Raw genomic sequence first — 14,024 nt, forward strand, 5'->3', positions numbered from 1 at the left:
GTTTGTGGTAATTTCTTACACATGATAGACACTAATACAAGTTATTTTCAATTATTTTCTATTACAGAGAATGTCACTATGAACATTGCTATACAGGTGTGGCAGAATACAGAACACAAGAGCTTAAGTTTCCCCGAGGTATATGCTGAATATATGTGTAGGAATAGAATTGTGGGGTCTCTGAATGTTACTAGTAGCCAGTAAATTATCAGGGTCACATCATGGCCAGTGTCTTGGTCAGGTTGAGAGTCAAGCTTGGCTTCAGTCCATAGAATTAGGGAACAGTCTGTGAGTGGGGTTGGGAGTCATACAGAGGACAGATTTGGGGGTCAGTCCATGGACAGGGTTGAGGGTGAGGGTGAGGGTGTGTTTATACTTGGGGAGAATGTGAAGCCTAGGTTTGGAGTTGGGTTTGGACAGTGTTGGAAGATTCTGTGAGGGTGGGTTTGGGGGTCAGTCTAAGGCCAGAGTTAGAAGTCAGGCTGTTCTAGTGCACAAGATCTAACCCCTGTGATATCATCAACCTACCAGGCAGTGGCCACCCAGGGACCAGGTGCCCACAAGGTGAGACCCACTCTGGGCCTACAAGGCTCTTTCACTCAAAAGGGGGGTGGTGGGGGAGTGCAGCATTAAGAGGGGCAAGAAATCTGGACAGAGAGAGAAGGCAGTTGCTGGAAAGATAGCACAACTTCTTTAATGGGGGCAGTGTGATCCCATATCTCCCAAGCATTCTCAAAGGTCCCCCCACAGGAGGGGAGGGTGATTGGGACAGACACAGCCCATGTCTTCCCCACTCCCGGCTGAACCTATTCCTCACCCCTTCTTCTCCAGCTGCTGTGTTCTCCATCCTCGAGTTGGGTCCCAGATGAGCTCCCAGGAAAGGCAAGGGTCACCCTCAGCTGCCTGGGGCAGCTTTCCCCACGGCCCAGAGCACAGAGAACTAGGCTGGATGGAGATGCCGCGGTCCTCAGAGCTGGGCTGGGACCTGTTTCTAGGGGTGTGGACCGAGCCGGGGCACCGCCCCCCAAGGCCCAGGGCAGGGAGCACCAAGGCGGAGTCCCTGGTGTTGGGCACTGCTTTGGGGAACATGCGAGGTCTCTGCACGTGGCTTCTGGGTTCTGGAAAGCGGTCCATTCTCCTGACCCGGGTGGAGTGGAAGGAGGTGGCTCAGTCCAGGGGCTCTGCTCTGAAGGCGCCTGCCTCACTGCCCCTGCCCCCATATTCGCCCTCATCCCAAGGGAGGGCGCGCTGGCTCCCTAGGAGGCTCATTGGAGCTGCTGGCTCTGCCCGCTCAATCGTCCGTCAGTAGGTCGGTGGGTGCGTCGGTCGCGGTGTCTGGGCTCTGGCGGGTACTGGGGCGTCCCCGCGCGGCCCGGGCAGCCGCTCACCGCTGCTTACGCTCTGCCTGCTGGAGCCGCCGGGAGAGGTCGTCGATGCGCACGTTCTTGAGCTGAAGCAAGTGCTCCAAGCGCCTCACCTTCATCTGCAGGACCTGGGCCATGAGGCACAGAGGCGAAGTCAGCGGCCTGCTGCCCTCTGTCCCCACCCGTGCAGGCCCTAAGCCCCCACTGCCCCACCACCGCCCGCGCCTTCCCAGTCACCCTCACCTGCACGGTCTCCTGCGAGGCCAACAGCTCCTGCTCTTTTTCAGCGATCTGGAGGACGAAGCTTGGGTCGCCCTGCACTGCCTGGCTATATCCCGGAGGCCGGGGCGCGGGCGGCCGGCCCCCCCTGGGGTGGGAAGCAGCTTAGCGGAGGCCCGGACCTGGGGCCCTACGCTCACCCTTCCAATGCCCCTCGGCCAGGCCTTCCCTTCCCCCCCAACCCCCGTTCCTGCTTCCCAGGAACAGCCTGCCCCCACCCTTACCTGCCAGCCCTGTATTGGGGGATCACCAGGCCTGGGGAGATAGGAACTCCCAGCTTCCCTACCTGAGCTGCCCCCCTCCCTGGGGGTCTGGGGCACCTTCCCCTCGGGCCTTCTGGGACAAACCTGAGAGGAGGCAAGTGAAGGGGTTGGCCGTGCTGGAGTCCTATTTTCCTGCCTTCTCCCTCCCTCCCTTCCCCCACAGGTAGGACAGAAGGAAAGCTGCTCCTGGGAGGGAAGACAAGTAAAGACCACTTTACCCACATCCATGTAGCCAGTGCCATCCTGGGGAGCCAGCTCCTGAAAGAAGCCCCAGGGTTGACTGTGAGGTCAGGCTCGCTCATCCCCAAAGGGCCCCATGTCTCTTCCTTGGTCCCCAAGGCCAGGCTCCCTTTGCCAGACACCCTTCCCCCACATCTATCGGCAAGGCGGGGCTTCCTGCCGCCTGGGAAGCTCCCGCAAAGCAGTGGGAGAAGCTTGAGTGGGGTGGCACCTGTAAGGAGCTGGTGCGCTGCTTCCTGAGCCTCTGCCGCTCTTCCAGGCGCTGCCTCAGCGGAATGAGCACTAACTCCACCACGCCCGGCGCGCATTGCGCGATCTTGCGCATCACATCCTCCGGTACCGAGAAGTTCAGTTTGTTCAGCACCTTCCTGGGAGATAGGCACCGGGATGGCGGACTGGGTCTCGGGGGTATGAAGTGAGGGGCGTGGAGGAGAAGGAAGTGGTGCAGCCCTGGGGGAATGAACCCGATTCTGGGGTGTCCTGTTTCCTTGTCTCCTCCCCATTAAAAGAATCCCTTGATTTTGTTACCGGATTCTGACTGCGCTGTCCCTTCCTACCCTGCCACCAACAGAATCCCAGCCCGGGCTTTGGAGACCATAGGAAGTGTGGGGCGGGGGGTGGGGGGGGGTCGTGCTGGGGCAGCCCTTCCTGGGATCCCAGGGTTGGGGTAGGGGATGGAGATTCCGGTAGTGCACCAGGCATTCTGCTACCTGTTTAGGTGACCCCAATTGCTGAGCTTCTGTTGGAGAGAGTTGGCAGGGACATAATTGTGCATCTCCACCATCTTGGGGAAGTAAAACTTGATGACTTCTGCAACCAGGACTGAGGGAATGGGAACAGACATGGACGGGGGGGGTGGGGCGGGTAAGGGAAAAGGAGTAGGGAGAAGATGTGCATGGGATGGAAGAATCAGGGGTTGCAGAGTGTTGGGGCCAAGCACAGAGGTGATGTGGAAAGGAAAAGGATGATAGGGAGGGAGGGGTGGTGGAGGAGAGGGAAAGGGATTCAAGAAAGCAAGATCAGAAATCAATGATCAGCCTCCAGCATACCCCAGAGAAGTGGCATCCCATCCCCATCAGCTCAGGCATATGAAAACTAAGGTCTCTGGTCCTCTAGTAGAGAATGAGTCTCCAAGAGAGCTCATCAGGGGCCTGGGGGCCCACCCTAGTCATTTACACGGATACGCACGCACACACTCCAACACCAAAGTCCCGAGAAAGAGTCACAGATTCACACAAGCAGACACATGTGATAAGATCCCCCTACAGATATGCACATAGGACAAAGTGTGTAGACACACAGGACACACACATGCCCATACATACACAGGCCCACATATAGCACACACACATACAACACACAGAGATGCACAAACACATACACAGACACATGTTTCCATCACTGAAGTTCCAGGAGATAATCACCAACACACACATGCACAATAAGTCACATAGGCAACAATGTACCATACAGAGACGCATATTTCTGCCATTAAAATCTCAGGAGACAGCCTTAGACACACAGACACCTAATAATCACAAAGAAACACATATGCACATAAGACCCCCTACATGCATACAAGACAGAACATATCAACAAACGTATGAACATACACATGCTCAGACTCCCACAAGGCAGATATATAGAATACAGCAATGAACAAGTACACACAGAGAGAAGCACAAAAACATACACAGATACACATCTTAGTCATTAAAGTCTCAGGAGGGAGTCACAGACTCACACACTCAGACACACACCATCAACACCACCACACCTGCATAATGGATAGAACAAGGGGACATACATATGGACACACACATACTCATATTCCCACAGATACAGATAGAAACACACACACACACATAACTGAAGTTCTAAGAGATAGTCAGACACCTCCCAACACACACATACCCAAACGCACAGAAGCACAAAGAGACATATGTATACAGACCCTTTACACACGTACATACAGGACAGAACGTGTCAACAAACACGGACACACGGGACAGACACACAGGAGCGCACACATACTGAGGTGCACACCTCCGTCACTGAAGTCCCTGGAGAGATTTCGCTTGGGTCGGGACAGAGGGATGTTGTCTACCCACAGGTAGAGCTGGTGCAGCGCCTCCTCGTCCACGCTGCCCGCCATCGGCACCCTCGGCAAGGCCAGGCCGTTCCAGCCGTGCAGCGTCCAGCCCCAACCTCAGGCGCCTCTTCTCTCGCCACTGAGGGCGACCAGACCTGCCTCTGCCTCTCCCATCCAGAGACTCTCCTCCCAGCTGGGAGCAGCCATATTGTTTTCTGAAACCATAGCAACTATCCTTGGCGGGGCGGGGAGCAGGGGTTTCTGGGAGTTGTAGTTTTCTCTCTCTACTTACTCTCAGGCCCCAGCTTTGAAAAGGCGTTTAGATGGCCTTGTCTTCCCAGTATCTGCGCCCAACGCCACCTGATTAGCCACCGGCCCACTCTGAAACCTGTCAAAGCCAACCAGGCCCTCAGAATCCCTGCACCAGCCTCCCCAGGGCTGGGATTCCCCTTCTGGATCCTTTAGAGATCAGTCCCAAGTGAAGGCAGCATCCCAGTGTTTGTCAGCTTTATCTGGGCGTCCACTGTTAATCATCAGCTGCTTCCCACCTGGATTGTGTGATAGGCTGTGTGACAGTGCCACCTTGCTAGGTCCCTCCTCAGAGCTCTGTGCTATTAGGGCCCTCACTGCTACTGCCCTTCCCAGCAGTGTCCTGGTAGGGCATTTAGTATGTCACCCAGATTCCCAGGGAGAATACTAGGGCTCAAGGCTAGTGCCTTGGGCAGGTTATTTAACTACTTAACCCTATTTCCTCCTTTGTGAAGTGGGAATGGTTCTCGCCTATTTGTCCCAATGGGGTAGTAGGGAGGAAAATGGGAAGCATATTTACAGATCTGCATTTGTATGGGGACTGGGGGTATGGGAGTAAAAGCTTGGAGAGCTCCTGTAGACACTTCCACAACCCCTCATCTCCCTCCAAAGAGCTATTCTTCCATGGGTTAGAAATGGATTTCAGTAGCCAGTTCCATTTCAAAAGAGCACTCCTTGTAGAAGGGTTAGGGATATGGGTCCTTCCTTAGTGAAGGGACACAGAGTAGCAGTAAAGAGGCACTTCTAGGGTCAGCCAGAGAAGTTTGCTTCCACCAAAGACTAGCAATGTGGCTTTGGGCACATTACTGGACCTCTTTGTGCCTGTTTTCTCATGGTTTTACCTACCTTATAGGGGATTTGTGAGCACCTGAAGTGCTTAGCACAGCACTTGGCACACAGCAAGGGCCCTATTAACATCAGTTGGTGCTATCATTAATGAGATGACCTCAGTTCCAGCAGAAGAGGAGACAAATGGAAATGATTTGCCTTGTTGGTATTTGAGGTGAGGGACCGAGTTGAACAGGGAGAAGACTACTGCTCCCCCCTTACTCCAGAGCAGGCGGGGCGGGGGGCGGTGGCGGGGGTAGGCTGAGCTTCCTTAAGACTTTCTTGTTTCCTCCTCTACAGCTCAGATGGAGATGGGGGATGACGGTAAGGAGAATCCCAACTCCTTTTTGCTATCCCTTAGTTTCACTGTCTTCAAGGCCTACAGGGTAAATCTGAGTGCCGGGAGTGTGGAAGGCCAAGTGTGGAAGTGTCACCCTACCTTCTTGTTTTAAAGTCATACATAGTGGCCTTGCCTTTCTAGAAGAGACCACACCCAGGGCAGGCAAGGGACAAAAGACCTAGACATCCCCCGCTTAACATTCCAGGGTGGAGAGAGGAACTGAAAGGAAGTGGTGGGGAGGGAACCACAGCGGCGGCGATGTGCCAGCCCCAGGGGAGGTGGGAAAACCGGTTTGGGGCCCAGAGCTGCCCGGCCTCCTCAAGCCCAAGCCCTCCCCTGGCTGGAACCGCTGGGGCCTGAGGGCCTCAATGAGGGAGGGGCTGGGCCGGGAAAGGAGAAAAGGGGTAGGATCAGCAGAGACACCAGTCTTCACCTTTGGACTGGGGTGCCCCCAGCCTCTTGCAGGTGCAGTCTATCCCAGGAATTTTATCTTCCTCCTGCCACTGTCCCCAGGATAGCCACCAGGCTTGGAGATGCCAAACACGGGAAGGTCTAAAGGGCTCCCTCTTAAGGCATCAAAGGTAAACCAAGGGATGCCCTGTATGTCCCTCCAGACTCCAACCTGGACCACAGAAGTTGCCCCAGCACCCCTCCTCTGTCCTCTGGCCCCACTCCTGCAAGGACCTTCTTTAATGGGCTCGACAGGCCTAGTTCCCAGTTTAATTTGGTCCAACAGAGAGAGTTGGCTCCCTCCCTCCTCTCCTAGCTAACTGACCCCAAGCTTCTTTCTAACCCCAAAGCAGTGCAAGACCCGGCTTTCTTCAAACCCAAGCAGGTACGTTGAAGACCCTTTCCTCCCCAAGCCTAGATAATATTTAGATATGGAGGTGGCCCCTCGCCCCAGTCAGGGCCAAAGCTGCGGCTACCCCTTCAACACGTGGTTCCATGTCCCACCAGAACAAGGACCAAAGGGAACCAGGGAAGGACGTGTTCCCAAGACAGACGCAAGCCCAGACCATGAAGGATGCACCCTTGGCTGTTAAAACGTTCACCCCCACAAAAGGGGGGTGGACGGATTTATTGAATTCAGACTGGGAAAGGAGTGGCTGGATGGCTGGACTATGGGCCCAGCCCCAGGCCCCCTGCCCAGGATAGGGCCCTGCCAGAGAGGGAGGAGAGGCATGGGGCCTGCGGCTACCCACAAGGGAAGTGCCCATTATCACTCCCCTGGAGGGCCTCTTGGGAACCTCCAATCTGGAAAGAAAACCAAGGGCCAAAGTAACCTGGACTGGGCCAGAGAAAGGGACTGGGAAGATGGGGAAGCAGGCAGAGGCAGGCTCAGGAGCCTGCGCTGAGTTAGACTGTGCTTCTCAAGGCGGCCCAGGGGCAGGGGTAGGGGGCTGCCAGCCTTGTGGGGGCCTAGGCTGGACCTTCCTCTGGAGCCCTTCCCAGAATGGCTTTGGGGTCCCCCCCACCAAAGACCTGGTGTGGACGGCAGAGGGGAGAGGCACTCTCCGGCCGGGAGCTTCCAGGGCCCATCCCTGGCTGCTCCTGTGGCCGAGTCCACTGATGGCACGGTGTGGTAGCACCGGACAGCTCCCCACCCTCCCCACCTGGTCCCCCACGCCCAGGGGCAAAGGGGGAGGAAAGAGGACTCTGAGAAAGAGGCAATAAGCAGGCAGTGAGGCTGACGCCAGCCCCGGGCCCTACCGAGGTGGCTGGGCCTGTCACAGGGCCCGAGGAACATCACTAAAGGCTCTGGAGCTCCCCACTCTTGGCTCCATGCACAGCGGCTGCCCGGAGAGTCCTCTGCCCTGGGCTGGTGCTGCCACATCCGGGTCGGGCAGGACCAGGCCCAGTGGCTCAGCTTTGATGTCCAAGACCCCGAACTCCCGCCTGCCTGGCGTGGTTCTTCCTGGTCACGTGGACCAGATCGTGTTCCAAGTGAAGGATGTGGCTCTGCACTCGGTCGTCAATGGGGAAGGAAGTCAGGTACCTCTTGACCATAGCGAAGTAAGCCATGGCCTCCCCAAAGCTGGGCACGGGCACCTCGTCACCATCCTCCTCATCATCCTCCTCATCTTCATCATCTTCATCCTCCTCATCTTCCTCCTCTTCCTCACTGTCAGACTCAGAGTCCTCTTCGCCCTCCAGGAAATGGAGGGTAGGGCACTGGGCCTCCTCCTGGGCACTGTAGCCCCCGAAGCTGCCACCAGCTTCCACTACCCCCTGGGCCCAGTCCTCAGCCTCCAACCCCTCAGAGGAGCTCTCTTCCTCCTCTTCCTCCTCCTCCTCCTCACTGTCATCAACATCACCCTCCTCTTCCACCTCCTCTTCCTCCCCCAACTCCTCTCCTTCCCCCCCTTCCTCCTCCTCCTCGCCTTCTTCTTCTTCCTCCTCCTCCTCCTCCCCTTCACCCTCCTCCTCCTCTTCCTCCTCTTCTTCTTCCTCCTCGTCCTCGTCCTCCTCTTCCTCCCCCTCACTCTTGAGGGCGGTGGTGATGGCGGCATCTGGGCCACCGCCGAAGCCGGCCTCGCGGAAGCAGGCAGCGATGTCCGAAGGCTCCACTGCCTGCCAGGCGGCGGCCACGAAGTGCAGGGCCTCCATCAACCCCAGCTGCAGCCCCGAGCGATCCTGGCCCTCTAGCGCGGCCATGGCCTTGAGGAGCATAGCCTGGCGGTAGTGGCCCTTCACCTGCTGGACCACTCCCCGCTCCAGCGGCTGCACGGTGCCCGGCGGGAAGAAGGCCAGCTGTACATGCCGCAGGCCCGAGGTATCCAGGGACTGGGCAGCCAGGCGGCCCGCCAGCAGCAGGACTCGGCGAGACTCCGCGGCCATGCGAGTGTCCAGGGCCTTCAGGTACTTGGCCAGGGCCTGGGTGGTGACACCGCCCTTAGAGTTGGCGGTGTAGTCGCAGGGCAGGCCGGCTTGGCCTGCGCGGGGCTTGGCCGACTTGCCGGCCACGAGCGGGGGCAGCTTCTCGCTGCCGTCTGCGTTGGCGCACAGCAGGACACTCAGGCGCTGGGTGGCCCTGCGTGCCCGTCCATCGCTGCCGCACAGCCCCGCAGCCTGGTCGGGCAGGAAGTCGTACCACAGACTGGTCTCGATGGCGCTGAACACGTCCTGGGAGGCGTAGCCCTCGGCCACCGACGGCGGCTGCTCCTCCCGAGCGCGCCAGCCCGTCGAACCCCCGCCGCTGCCCTCCGAGGGCACCGCCGGCGGGCTGGCGGGAGCCGCTGGGGCCCGGGGGGCAGCACTGCGCGACCGGGCGCGGGCCACACCGCTGCAGGACACCACACCGTGGCGCCGGCGGAAGCGGTCCAGCCAACCGTTGGAGGCGGTGAAGTCGTCCATGCCCAGCTCCTCGGCTATACGCAGCGCCTTCTCCTTGAGGATGATGCCCTTGACGGGTAGGCCAGCGGCGCGGATCTGCTGGAACCAGGCGATGAGCAGCCCCTCGAGCTTGTCATAGGGGGACAGCTTGTTGGTCTTGCGGCAGGTGGAGGCCACACCGTACTTGCGCTCCGACGCCAGGATGGCGCGCTTGTTCTTCAGGATGGTGCTCAGCGTGGACGGCGGGATGTTGAAGCGCCGCGCGATCTCGCCCTTGCGCAGGTCCGGGTTCTCCTCCACCTCCTGGATGATCCGCGACTTCTCCCGGAACGTCAGCTGCCGCCGCTTGGGGCCCATCCCGGCGCGCCCCCCGCCCCGGGGCCCGGCGCCACCGCCGTCGCCCCGGGGCGGGGGGCCCGGGCCCGCGGCGGGGGGCACCTGGCGGCCTCTCCCGCGCGCCCCGCCCGAGACAAAGCGGCTCGCGGGGCGGCGGGCGGGGCGGCGACCCGGCCGGGCCGGGGGCACCTTCGGGGGCGCCGGCGGGCGCGGCGCCGGGCGGCGGGCGGCAGGCGGCGGGCGCGGGCGAGGGCGGGCGGCGCGGGCGCGGAAGGCAGGAAGTGCCGCGGCGCGGGGAGCAGGGAGCGCGGCGAGCGGGGCGGAGCGGGCGGAGCGGGATCTCGCGGGAAGCGCGGGGACGCCCGGCGCCGCCTCCCCGCCCTCCGCGCCCACCCACCCCCCCTCCCCGCTGCCTGGGACCGACCGCGGGGGGGCGCTGCGGCCTGCTGGACCCGGCGGCGCTCGGGCGTCCGGGCGACCGGCGGGCAGGGGCGCGGTGCCCGGCCTCCGCGCCCGGTGGGCAGCGATTTGCTGCGTATAAAGAACGACAACTGTGCTTTGTGGGTTTTGTTTTGTTACAGCAAAAATAGTCCACGCTCTTTGAGGACACTGAAAAATACAGGAAACTAAAAATCACCTTTCACCCCAGCACCTGGAGAGATGCGCAGGTAACATTTTGATACGTTTCCTTCCAGTCTTTTCTCTAGGCTCAAGCAGTTTTCTGTGTAAAAATTTATTGCATAAAACTGGCATCAGATGTATAGACTGTGTATCTGGCATCTCCTGCTGTTTTACCTGGCATCGAGCGATGAGAATTTTGCCACATCGATAAAATATTGCCAACATGCTTTTTAATGGTTGTATATTGTTCCAAGTATGGATGAACACTAATCTGTGTAGCCTATTGTTACACACTTAGATTATTTTTATAAGCAACATTACACTTTTACATCTATTTGATAGTAATCCCACAATCCATAGATAAACACTGATATCTCCGTGTGCCACTTTCTGGGCTTTTCCATGCATACGGGCATAAATGTTTGTGTTTTCATCTACAGAAATAATGTCATGTATATAAATATATTAGTATACATACACATGAATCCCTGAAACCTCCTCCTCCACCATACACATAACAATGACATATTCTTAACACAATAAATGCATTGTGGTGTTTTTAAAAAATCCCTCGAGTGAGGTGTAGTCAAAGAGGAAGGCTGTGACCCAGAGGGATGCGCTGAGGACCTGGGGCTGGATAAGGCTTCAAGTGAGTGGGTGTGTACAAAGAAGAAAAGAGGACGAAGGACAGTGGTCCTGGACTCTCCAAAGTTAAGGGTTCCAGAAAGGACTAACAAGAAATTCATGAAAAACAGCTGAATGGTGTTTCTGGAGGCCAAGGGAAGAAAGTGTAACTCGCTGCTGTGTTAGTGTGTATTGGCCATTTGAATCCTGTGATTTTTCTAGTCATACTCTTTGCCCATTTTTCTCTTGTATTTGTCTTTCTGTGGACTTATAGGAGCTCTTCATAGGCTCTGAACACAAAATCTTTGTTAAGTATATTGCAAATATGCTTTTCCAGTCTGCCAGTTGTCCTTTAATTTAGCCTAGGGAATCTTAGATATGAGAAGTTTGTAACCTTTATTTTTTTTTAAGATTTTATTTATTTATTTGAGAGAGAGAGAGAGCATGAGCGCAGGGAGGGGCTGAGGGAGAGGGAGAAGCAGACTCCCTGCTGAGCAGGAAAACCGACACACGGGGACCGACACACTGCGCTCGATCCCAGGACCCCAGGATCATGATCTGAGCCAAAGGCAGACGCTGAGCCACCCAGGTGCCCCAGTTTGTAACCTTTAAGTAGGCAGGTCTGTCAGTTTTTTTCCTTTAGTGCTTCTGGGTTTTGTGTCTTACTTTCCCACTCCTGAGACATAAAAAAATATTCTTCTAATCACAAGGTCTAGGAGAAAACGTGGGAGACTTTTCCCTCAGGAGCCAGATCAGTTCTTGGTCCATAATGGGTATATGGTCCCTATGCAAAGGCGAGTATAGGGCTACCTGTCTGAGACTCCCTACTACACATTTTCAGGAAACCATGTCGACATTTTGGTGATTTCATCCATGTGCATATATGTCCCACCTGCCTCTTCACCCATCCTGGCTTATAATCAATGTGTGTTTGGGTGATTGTAATGTGGGTGGGTTTATTTTTCCTACTTCACTGAATTTTCCAAGTTTTTTTCAATAAGCAAGTACAACAGGTCCTTTAAAATGAAAAAGAGAATGGAAAACTTACTGAAGGACATGAAAAATAATGATTAGGTAAGTGAAATGGATATTAGGCCTAATGGTCAACTTTGGACAGCCTGGGCCAAGAGAAGAGAAGGTGGACTTTGGACTTGCCTAAGGTGGGGAATTGGAAGGATAGGGCTTATAGAGGGAAGTGGGGGGTCCCAGGGTTCCAGATGGATTGGCAAGGGAATTGCTCAGTTTAGAGGGAGTGGAAATGGGCCCTATGCCCTGCTACAGGTAGCAGGTAGACCAGATGTCTAGAAATGGCTGCGTAATCAGCACGTGTATGGCTTCTTTTTCGTCCTGGAAATGGCCATACCAGTATCCTTTGTGTGGCACCAAGGATGGGCCTGGAAGTTGAAGACAATGTGGGCCTATTGATGGAGGTGGATACAGTTAGCAGGAAAGAGGTTGTCCAGCTATTTGAGGACATCTCCAGAGTTCTTAGAGCCAAGAGTCCCAAGAGAAATACCTCATCTCTCCCCCGTCCTCCATAATTCTATTCATGCTTTCATTTTTAACAGCTTTATTGAGACATATATCACATATCATACAACTTACCCATTTAGCATATATTTCATAGACACATGCAGCTATCACCACAGTCAATTTTAGAACATTTTTATCACCTTAGAAAGAAATCCCATACCCTTTAGCTACTATGTCCCTATTCACTCCCTGCCCCTTCCTGAGCCCTAAGCAACCACTGATCTACTTTCTGTCTATAGATTTCCCTGTTCTGAATACTTCATATGAATGAAATCATATAATTTGTGTCTTTTATGACTGGCTTCTTTCACTTAGCATCATGTTTTCTACATTCATGCACGATGAAGCCTCTATGCTTTATTCTTTTCTTACAGCTGAATAATATTCTATTGTATAGATATATGACATTTTTATCCATTTGTCATTTGATGGACATTTGGATTATTTCTGTGTTTTGGCAATTAGGAATGATGCTGCTATAAACACTTGTTTGCAAGTTTTTGTGTGGACATCCGTTTTCATTTTACTTGGTTATATACCTAGGAGTGGAATTGCTGGGTCATATGGTAACTCTTTGTTTAATTGTTTGAGGAACTGCCACATTGAGGTCATGGTCTTTTTTTTTTTTTTAAGATTTTATTCATTTATTCATGAGAGACAGAGAGAGAGAGAGAGGCAGAGGGAGAAGCAGTCTCCCAAGGAGCAGGGAGCCCGATGCGGGACTCGATCCCAGGACCCTGAGATCATGACCTGAGCCGAAGGCAGACGCTTAACCATCTGAGCCACCCAGGCGCCCCGAGGTCATGGTCTTTTAATTAACTTAAAAATTATACCTGTTCTTTGGAAAATATTTTAAAATACCGACAATTTTTAAAAATATTTTATTCATTTTTAAAAATTTTATTTATTTCTTTGATATAGAGAGACACGGCGAGAGAGGGAACACAAGCAGGGGGAGTGGGAGAGGGAAAACAGGCCTCCCGCGGAGGAGGGAGTCCGATGCGGGGCTCAATCCCAGGACCCTGGGATCATGACCTGAGCCGAAGGCAGACACCCAACGACTGAGCCACCCAGGCACCCCTTATTTATTCATTTGAGAGAGAGAGCACACAAGCAGGAGGAGAGGCAGAGGGAAAGGGAAAGCAGACTCCCCGCTGAGCCAGGAGCTTGATGTGGGGCTTGATCCCAGGACCTGGAGATCATGACCTGAGCTGAAGGCAGACTCCCAACCATCTGAGCCACCCCAGCGCCCCCAAAATACCCCAAATTTTGAGGATAGAAACATTTGATTCCACTACTCAGAGAATATCCTTGTGGGATACTTTTCTGTTCATATTGTTTTTAATGGGACCACACTTGGCATGATACTTTGTAGCGCATAATGTGAACATCTTTTCATGTCAATAATTATTTCCATCAGTGAATTTCAAACTTCTTTTACTCTAGGAACCCTTTCTTCAAAAGACCGTTTTCTGAAAGCCCAATATGTAATCTTTCAGATACCAACAATTACTGATTGGGCTCCTGCTGGGTACCAAGCATCCCTACCTGCCCCCATGCCTGTTCTCTTTAAAAGTTGCAGGTATTACAAACTATAGAGGAGTCACCTCATTAGCTGCTCGCCTATAAGAACACCCAGCTTGCTTTCTGTGTTTCATTGCTATTAACAGTGACTCAGTGAACATACATCTGTGTGTACTTTCATCATCTTTTTTTTTTAATTTTAATTTTTTTATTTTTTTTATTATTATTATTTTTTATTTATTCATGAGAGTCAGAGAGAGAGATAGAGAGAGGCAGCGGCAGAGGGAGAAGCAGGCTCCCCGCCTAGCAGGGAGCCCGATGCGGGACTCGATCCCAGG

The 14,024-nt window shown here is 54.4% G+C and overlaps 2 protein-coding genes across 2 annotated transcripts; both read right to left on the bottom strand.

Moving 5' to 3' along the window:
• Positions 1-672: 672 nt before the first annotated feature.
• On the bottom strand, positions 673-6,620 carry SPEF1 (sperm flagellar and cilia associated 1). Its single transcript, XM_006751952.3, has 7 exons — positions 4,193-6,620; positions 2,857-2,968; positions 2,358-2,514; positions 2,125-2,164; positions 1,930-1,990; positions 1,608-1,731; positions 673-1,492 (listed from the first exon to the last, which is right to left on the bottom strand). Exons 1-7 carry the CDS (start codon positions 4,299-4,301, stop codon positions 1,385-1,387), a joined length of 711 nt encoding a protein of 236 aa, XP_006752015.1. The 5' UTR covers positions 4,302-6,620; the 3' UTR covers positions 673-1,384.
• A 127-nt stretch (positions 6,621-6,747) lies between these two features.
• On the bottom strand, positions 6,748-9,503 carry CENPB (centromere protein B). Its single transcript, XM_081833159.1, has one exon. The coding sequence runs from the start codon at positions 9,403-9,405 to the stop codon at positions 7,579-7,581; it is 1,827 nt and encodes a 608-aa protein (XP_081689285.1). The 5' UTR covers positions 9,406-9,503; the 3' UTR covers positions 6,748-7,578.
• Between the last annotated feature and the right edge of the window lie 4,521 nt (positions 9,504-14,024).

Source organism: Leptonychotes weddellii, chromosome 10 (assembly GCF_054177405.1).
Source record: "Leptonychotes weddellii isolate Sample4059 chromosome 10, ASM5417740v2, whole genome shotgun sequence".
In the NCBI taxonomy this organism is placed as follows: domain Eukaryota; kingdom Metazoa; phylum Chordata; class Mammalia; order Carnivora; family Phocidae; genus Leptonychotes; species Leptonychotes weddellii.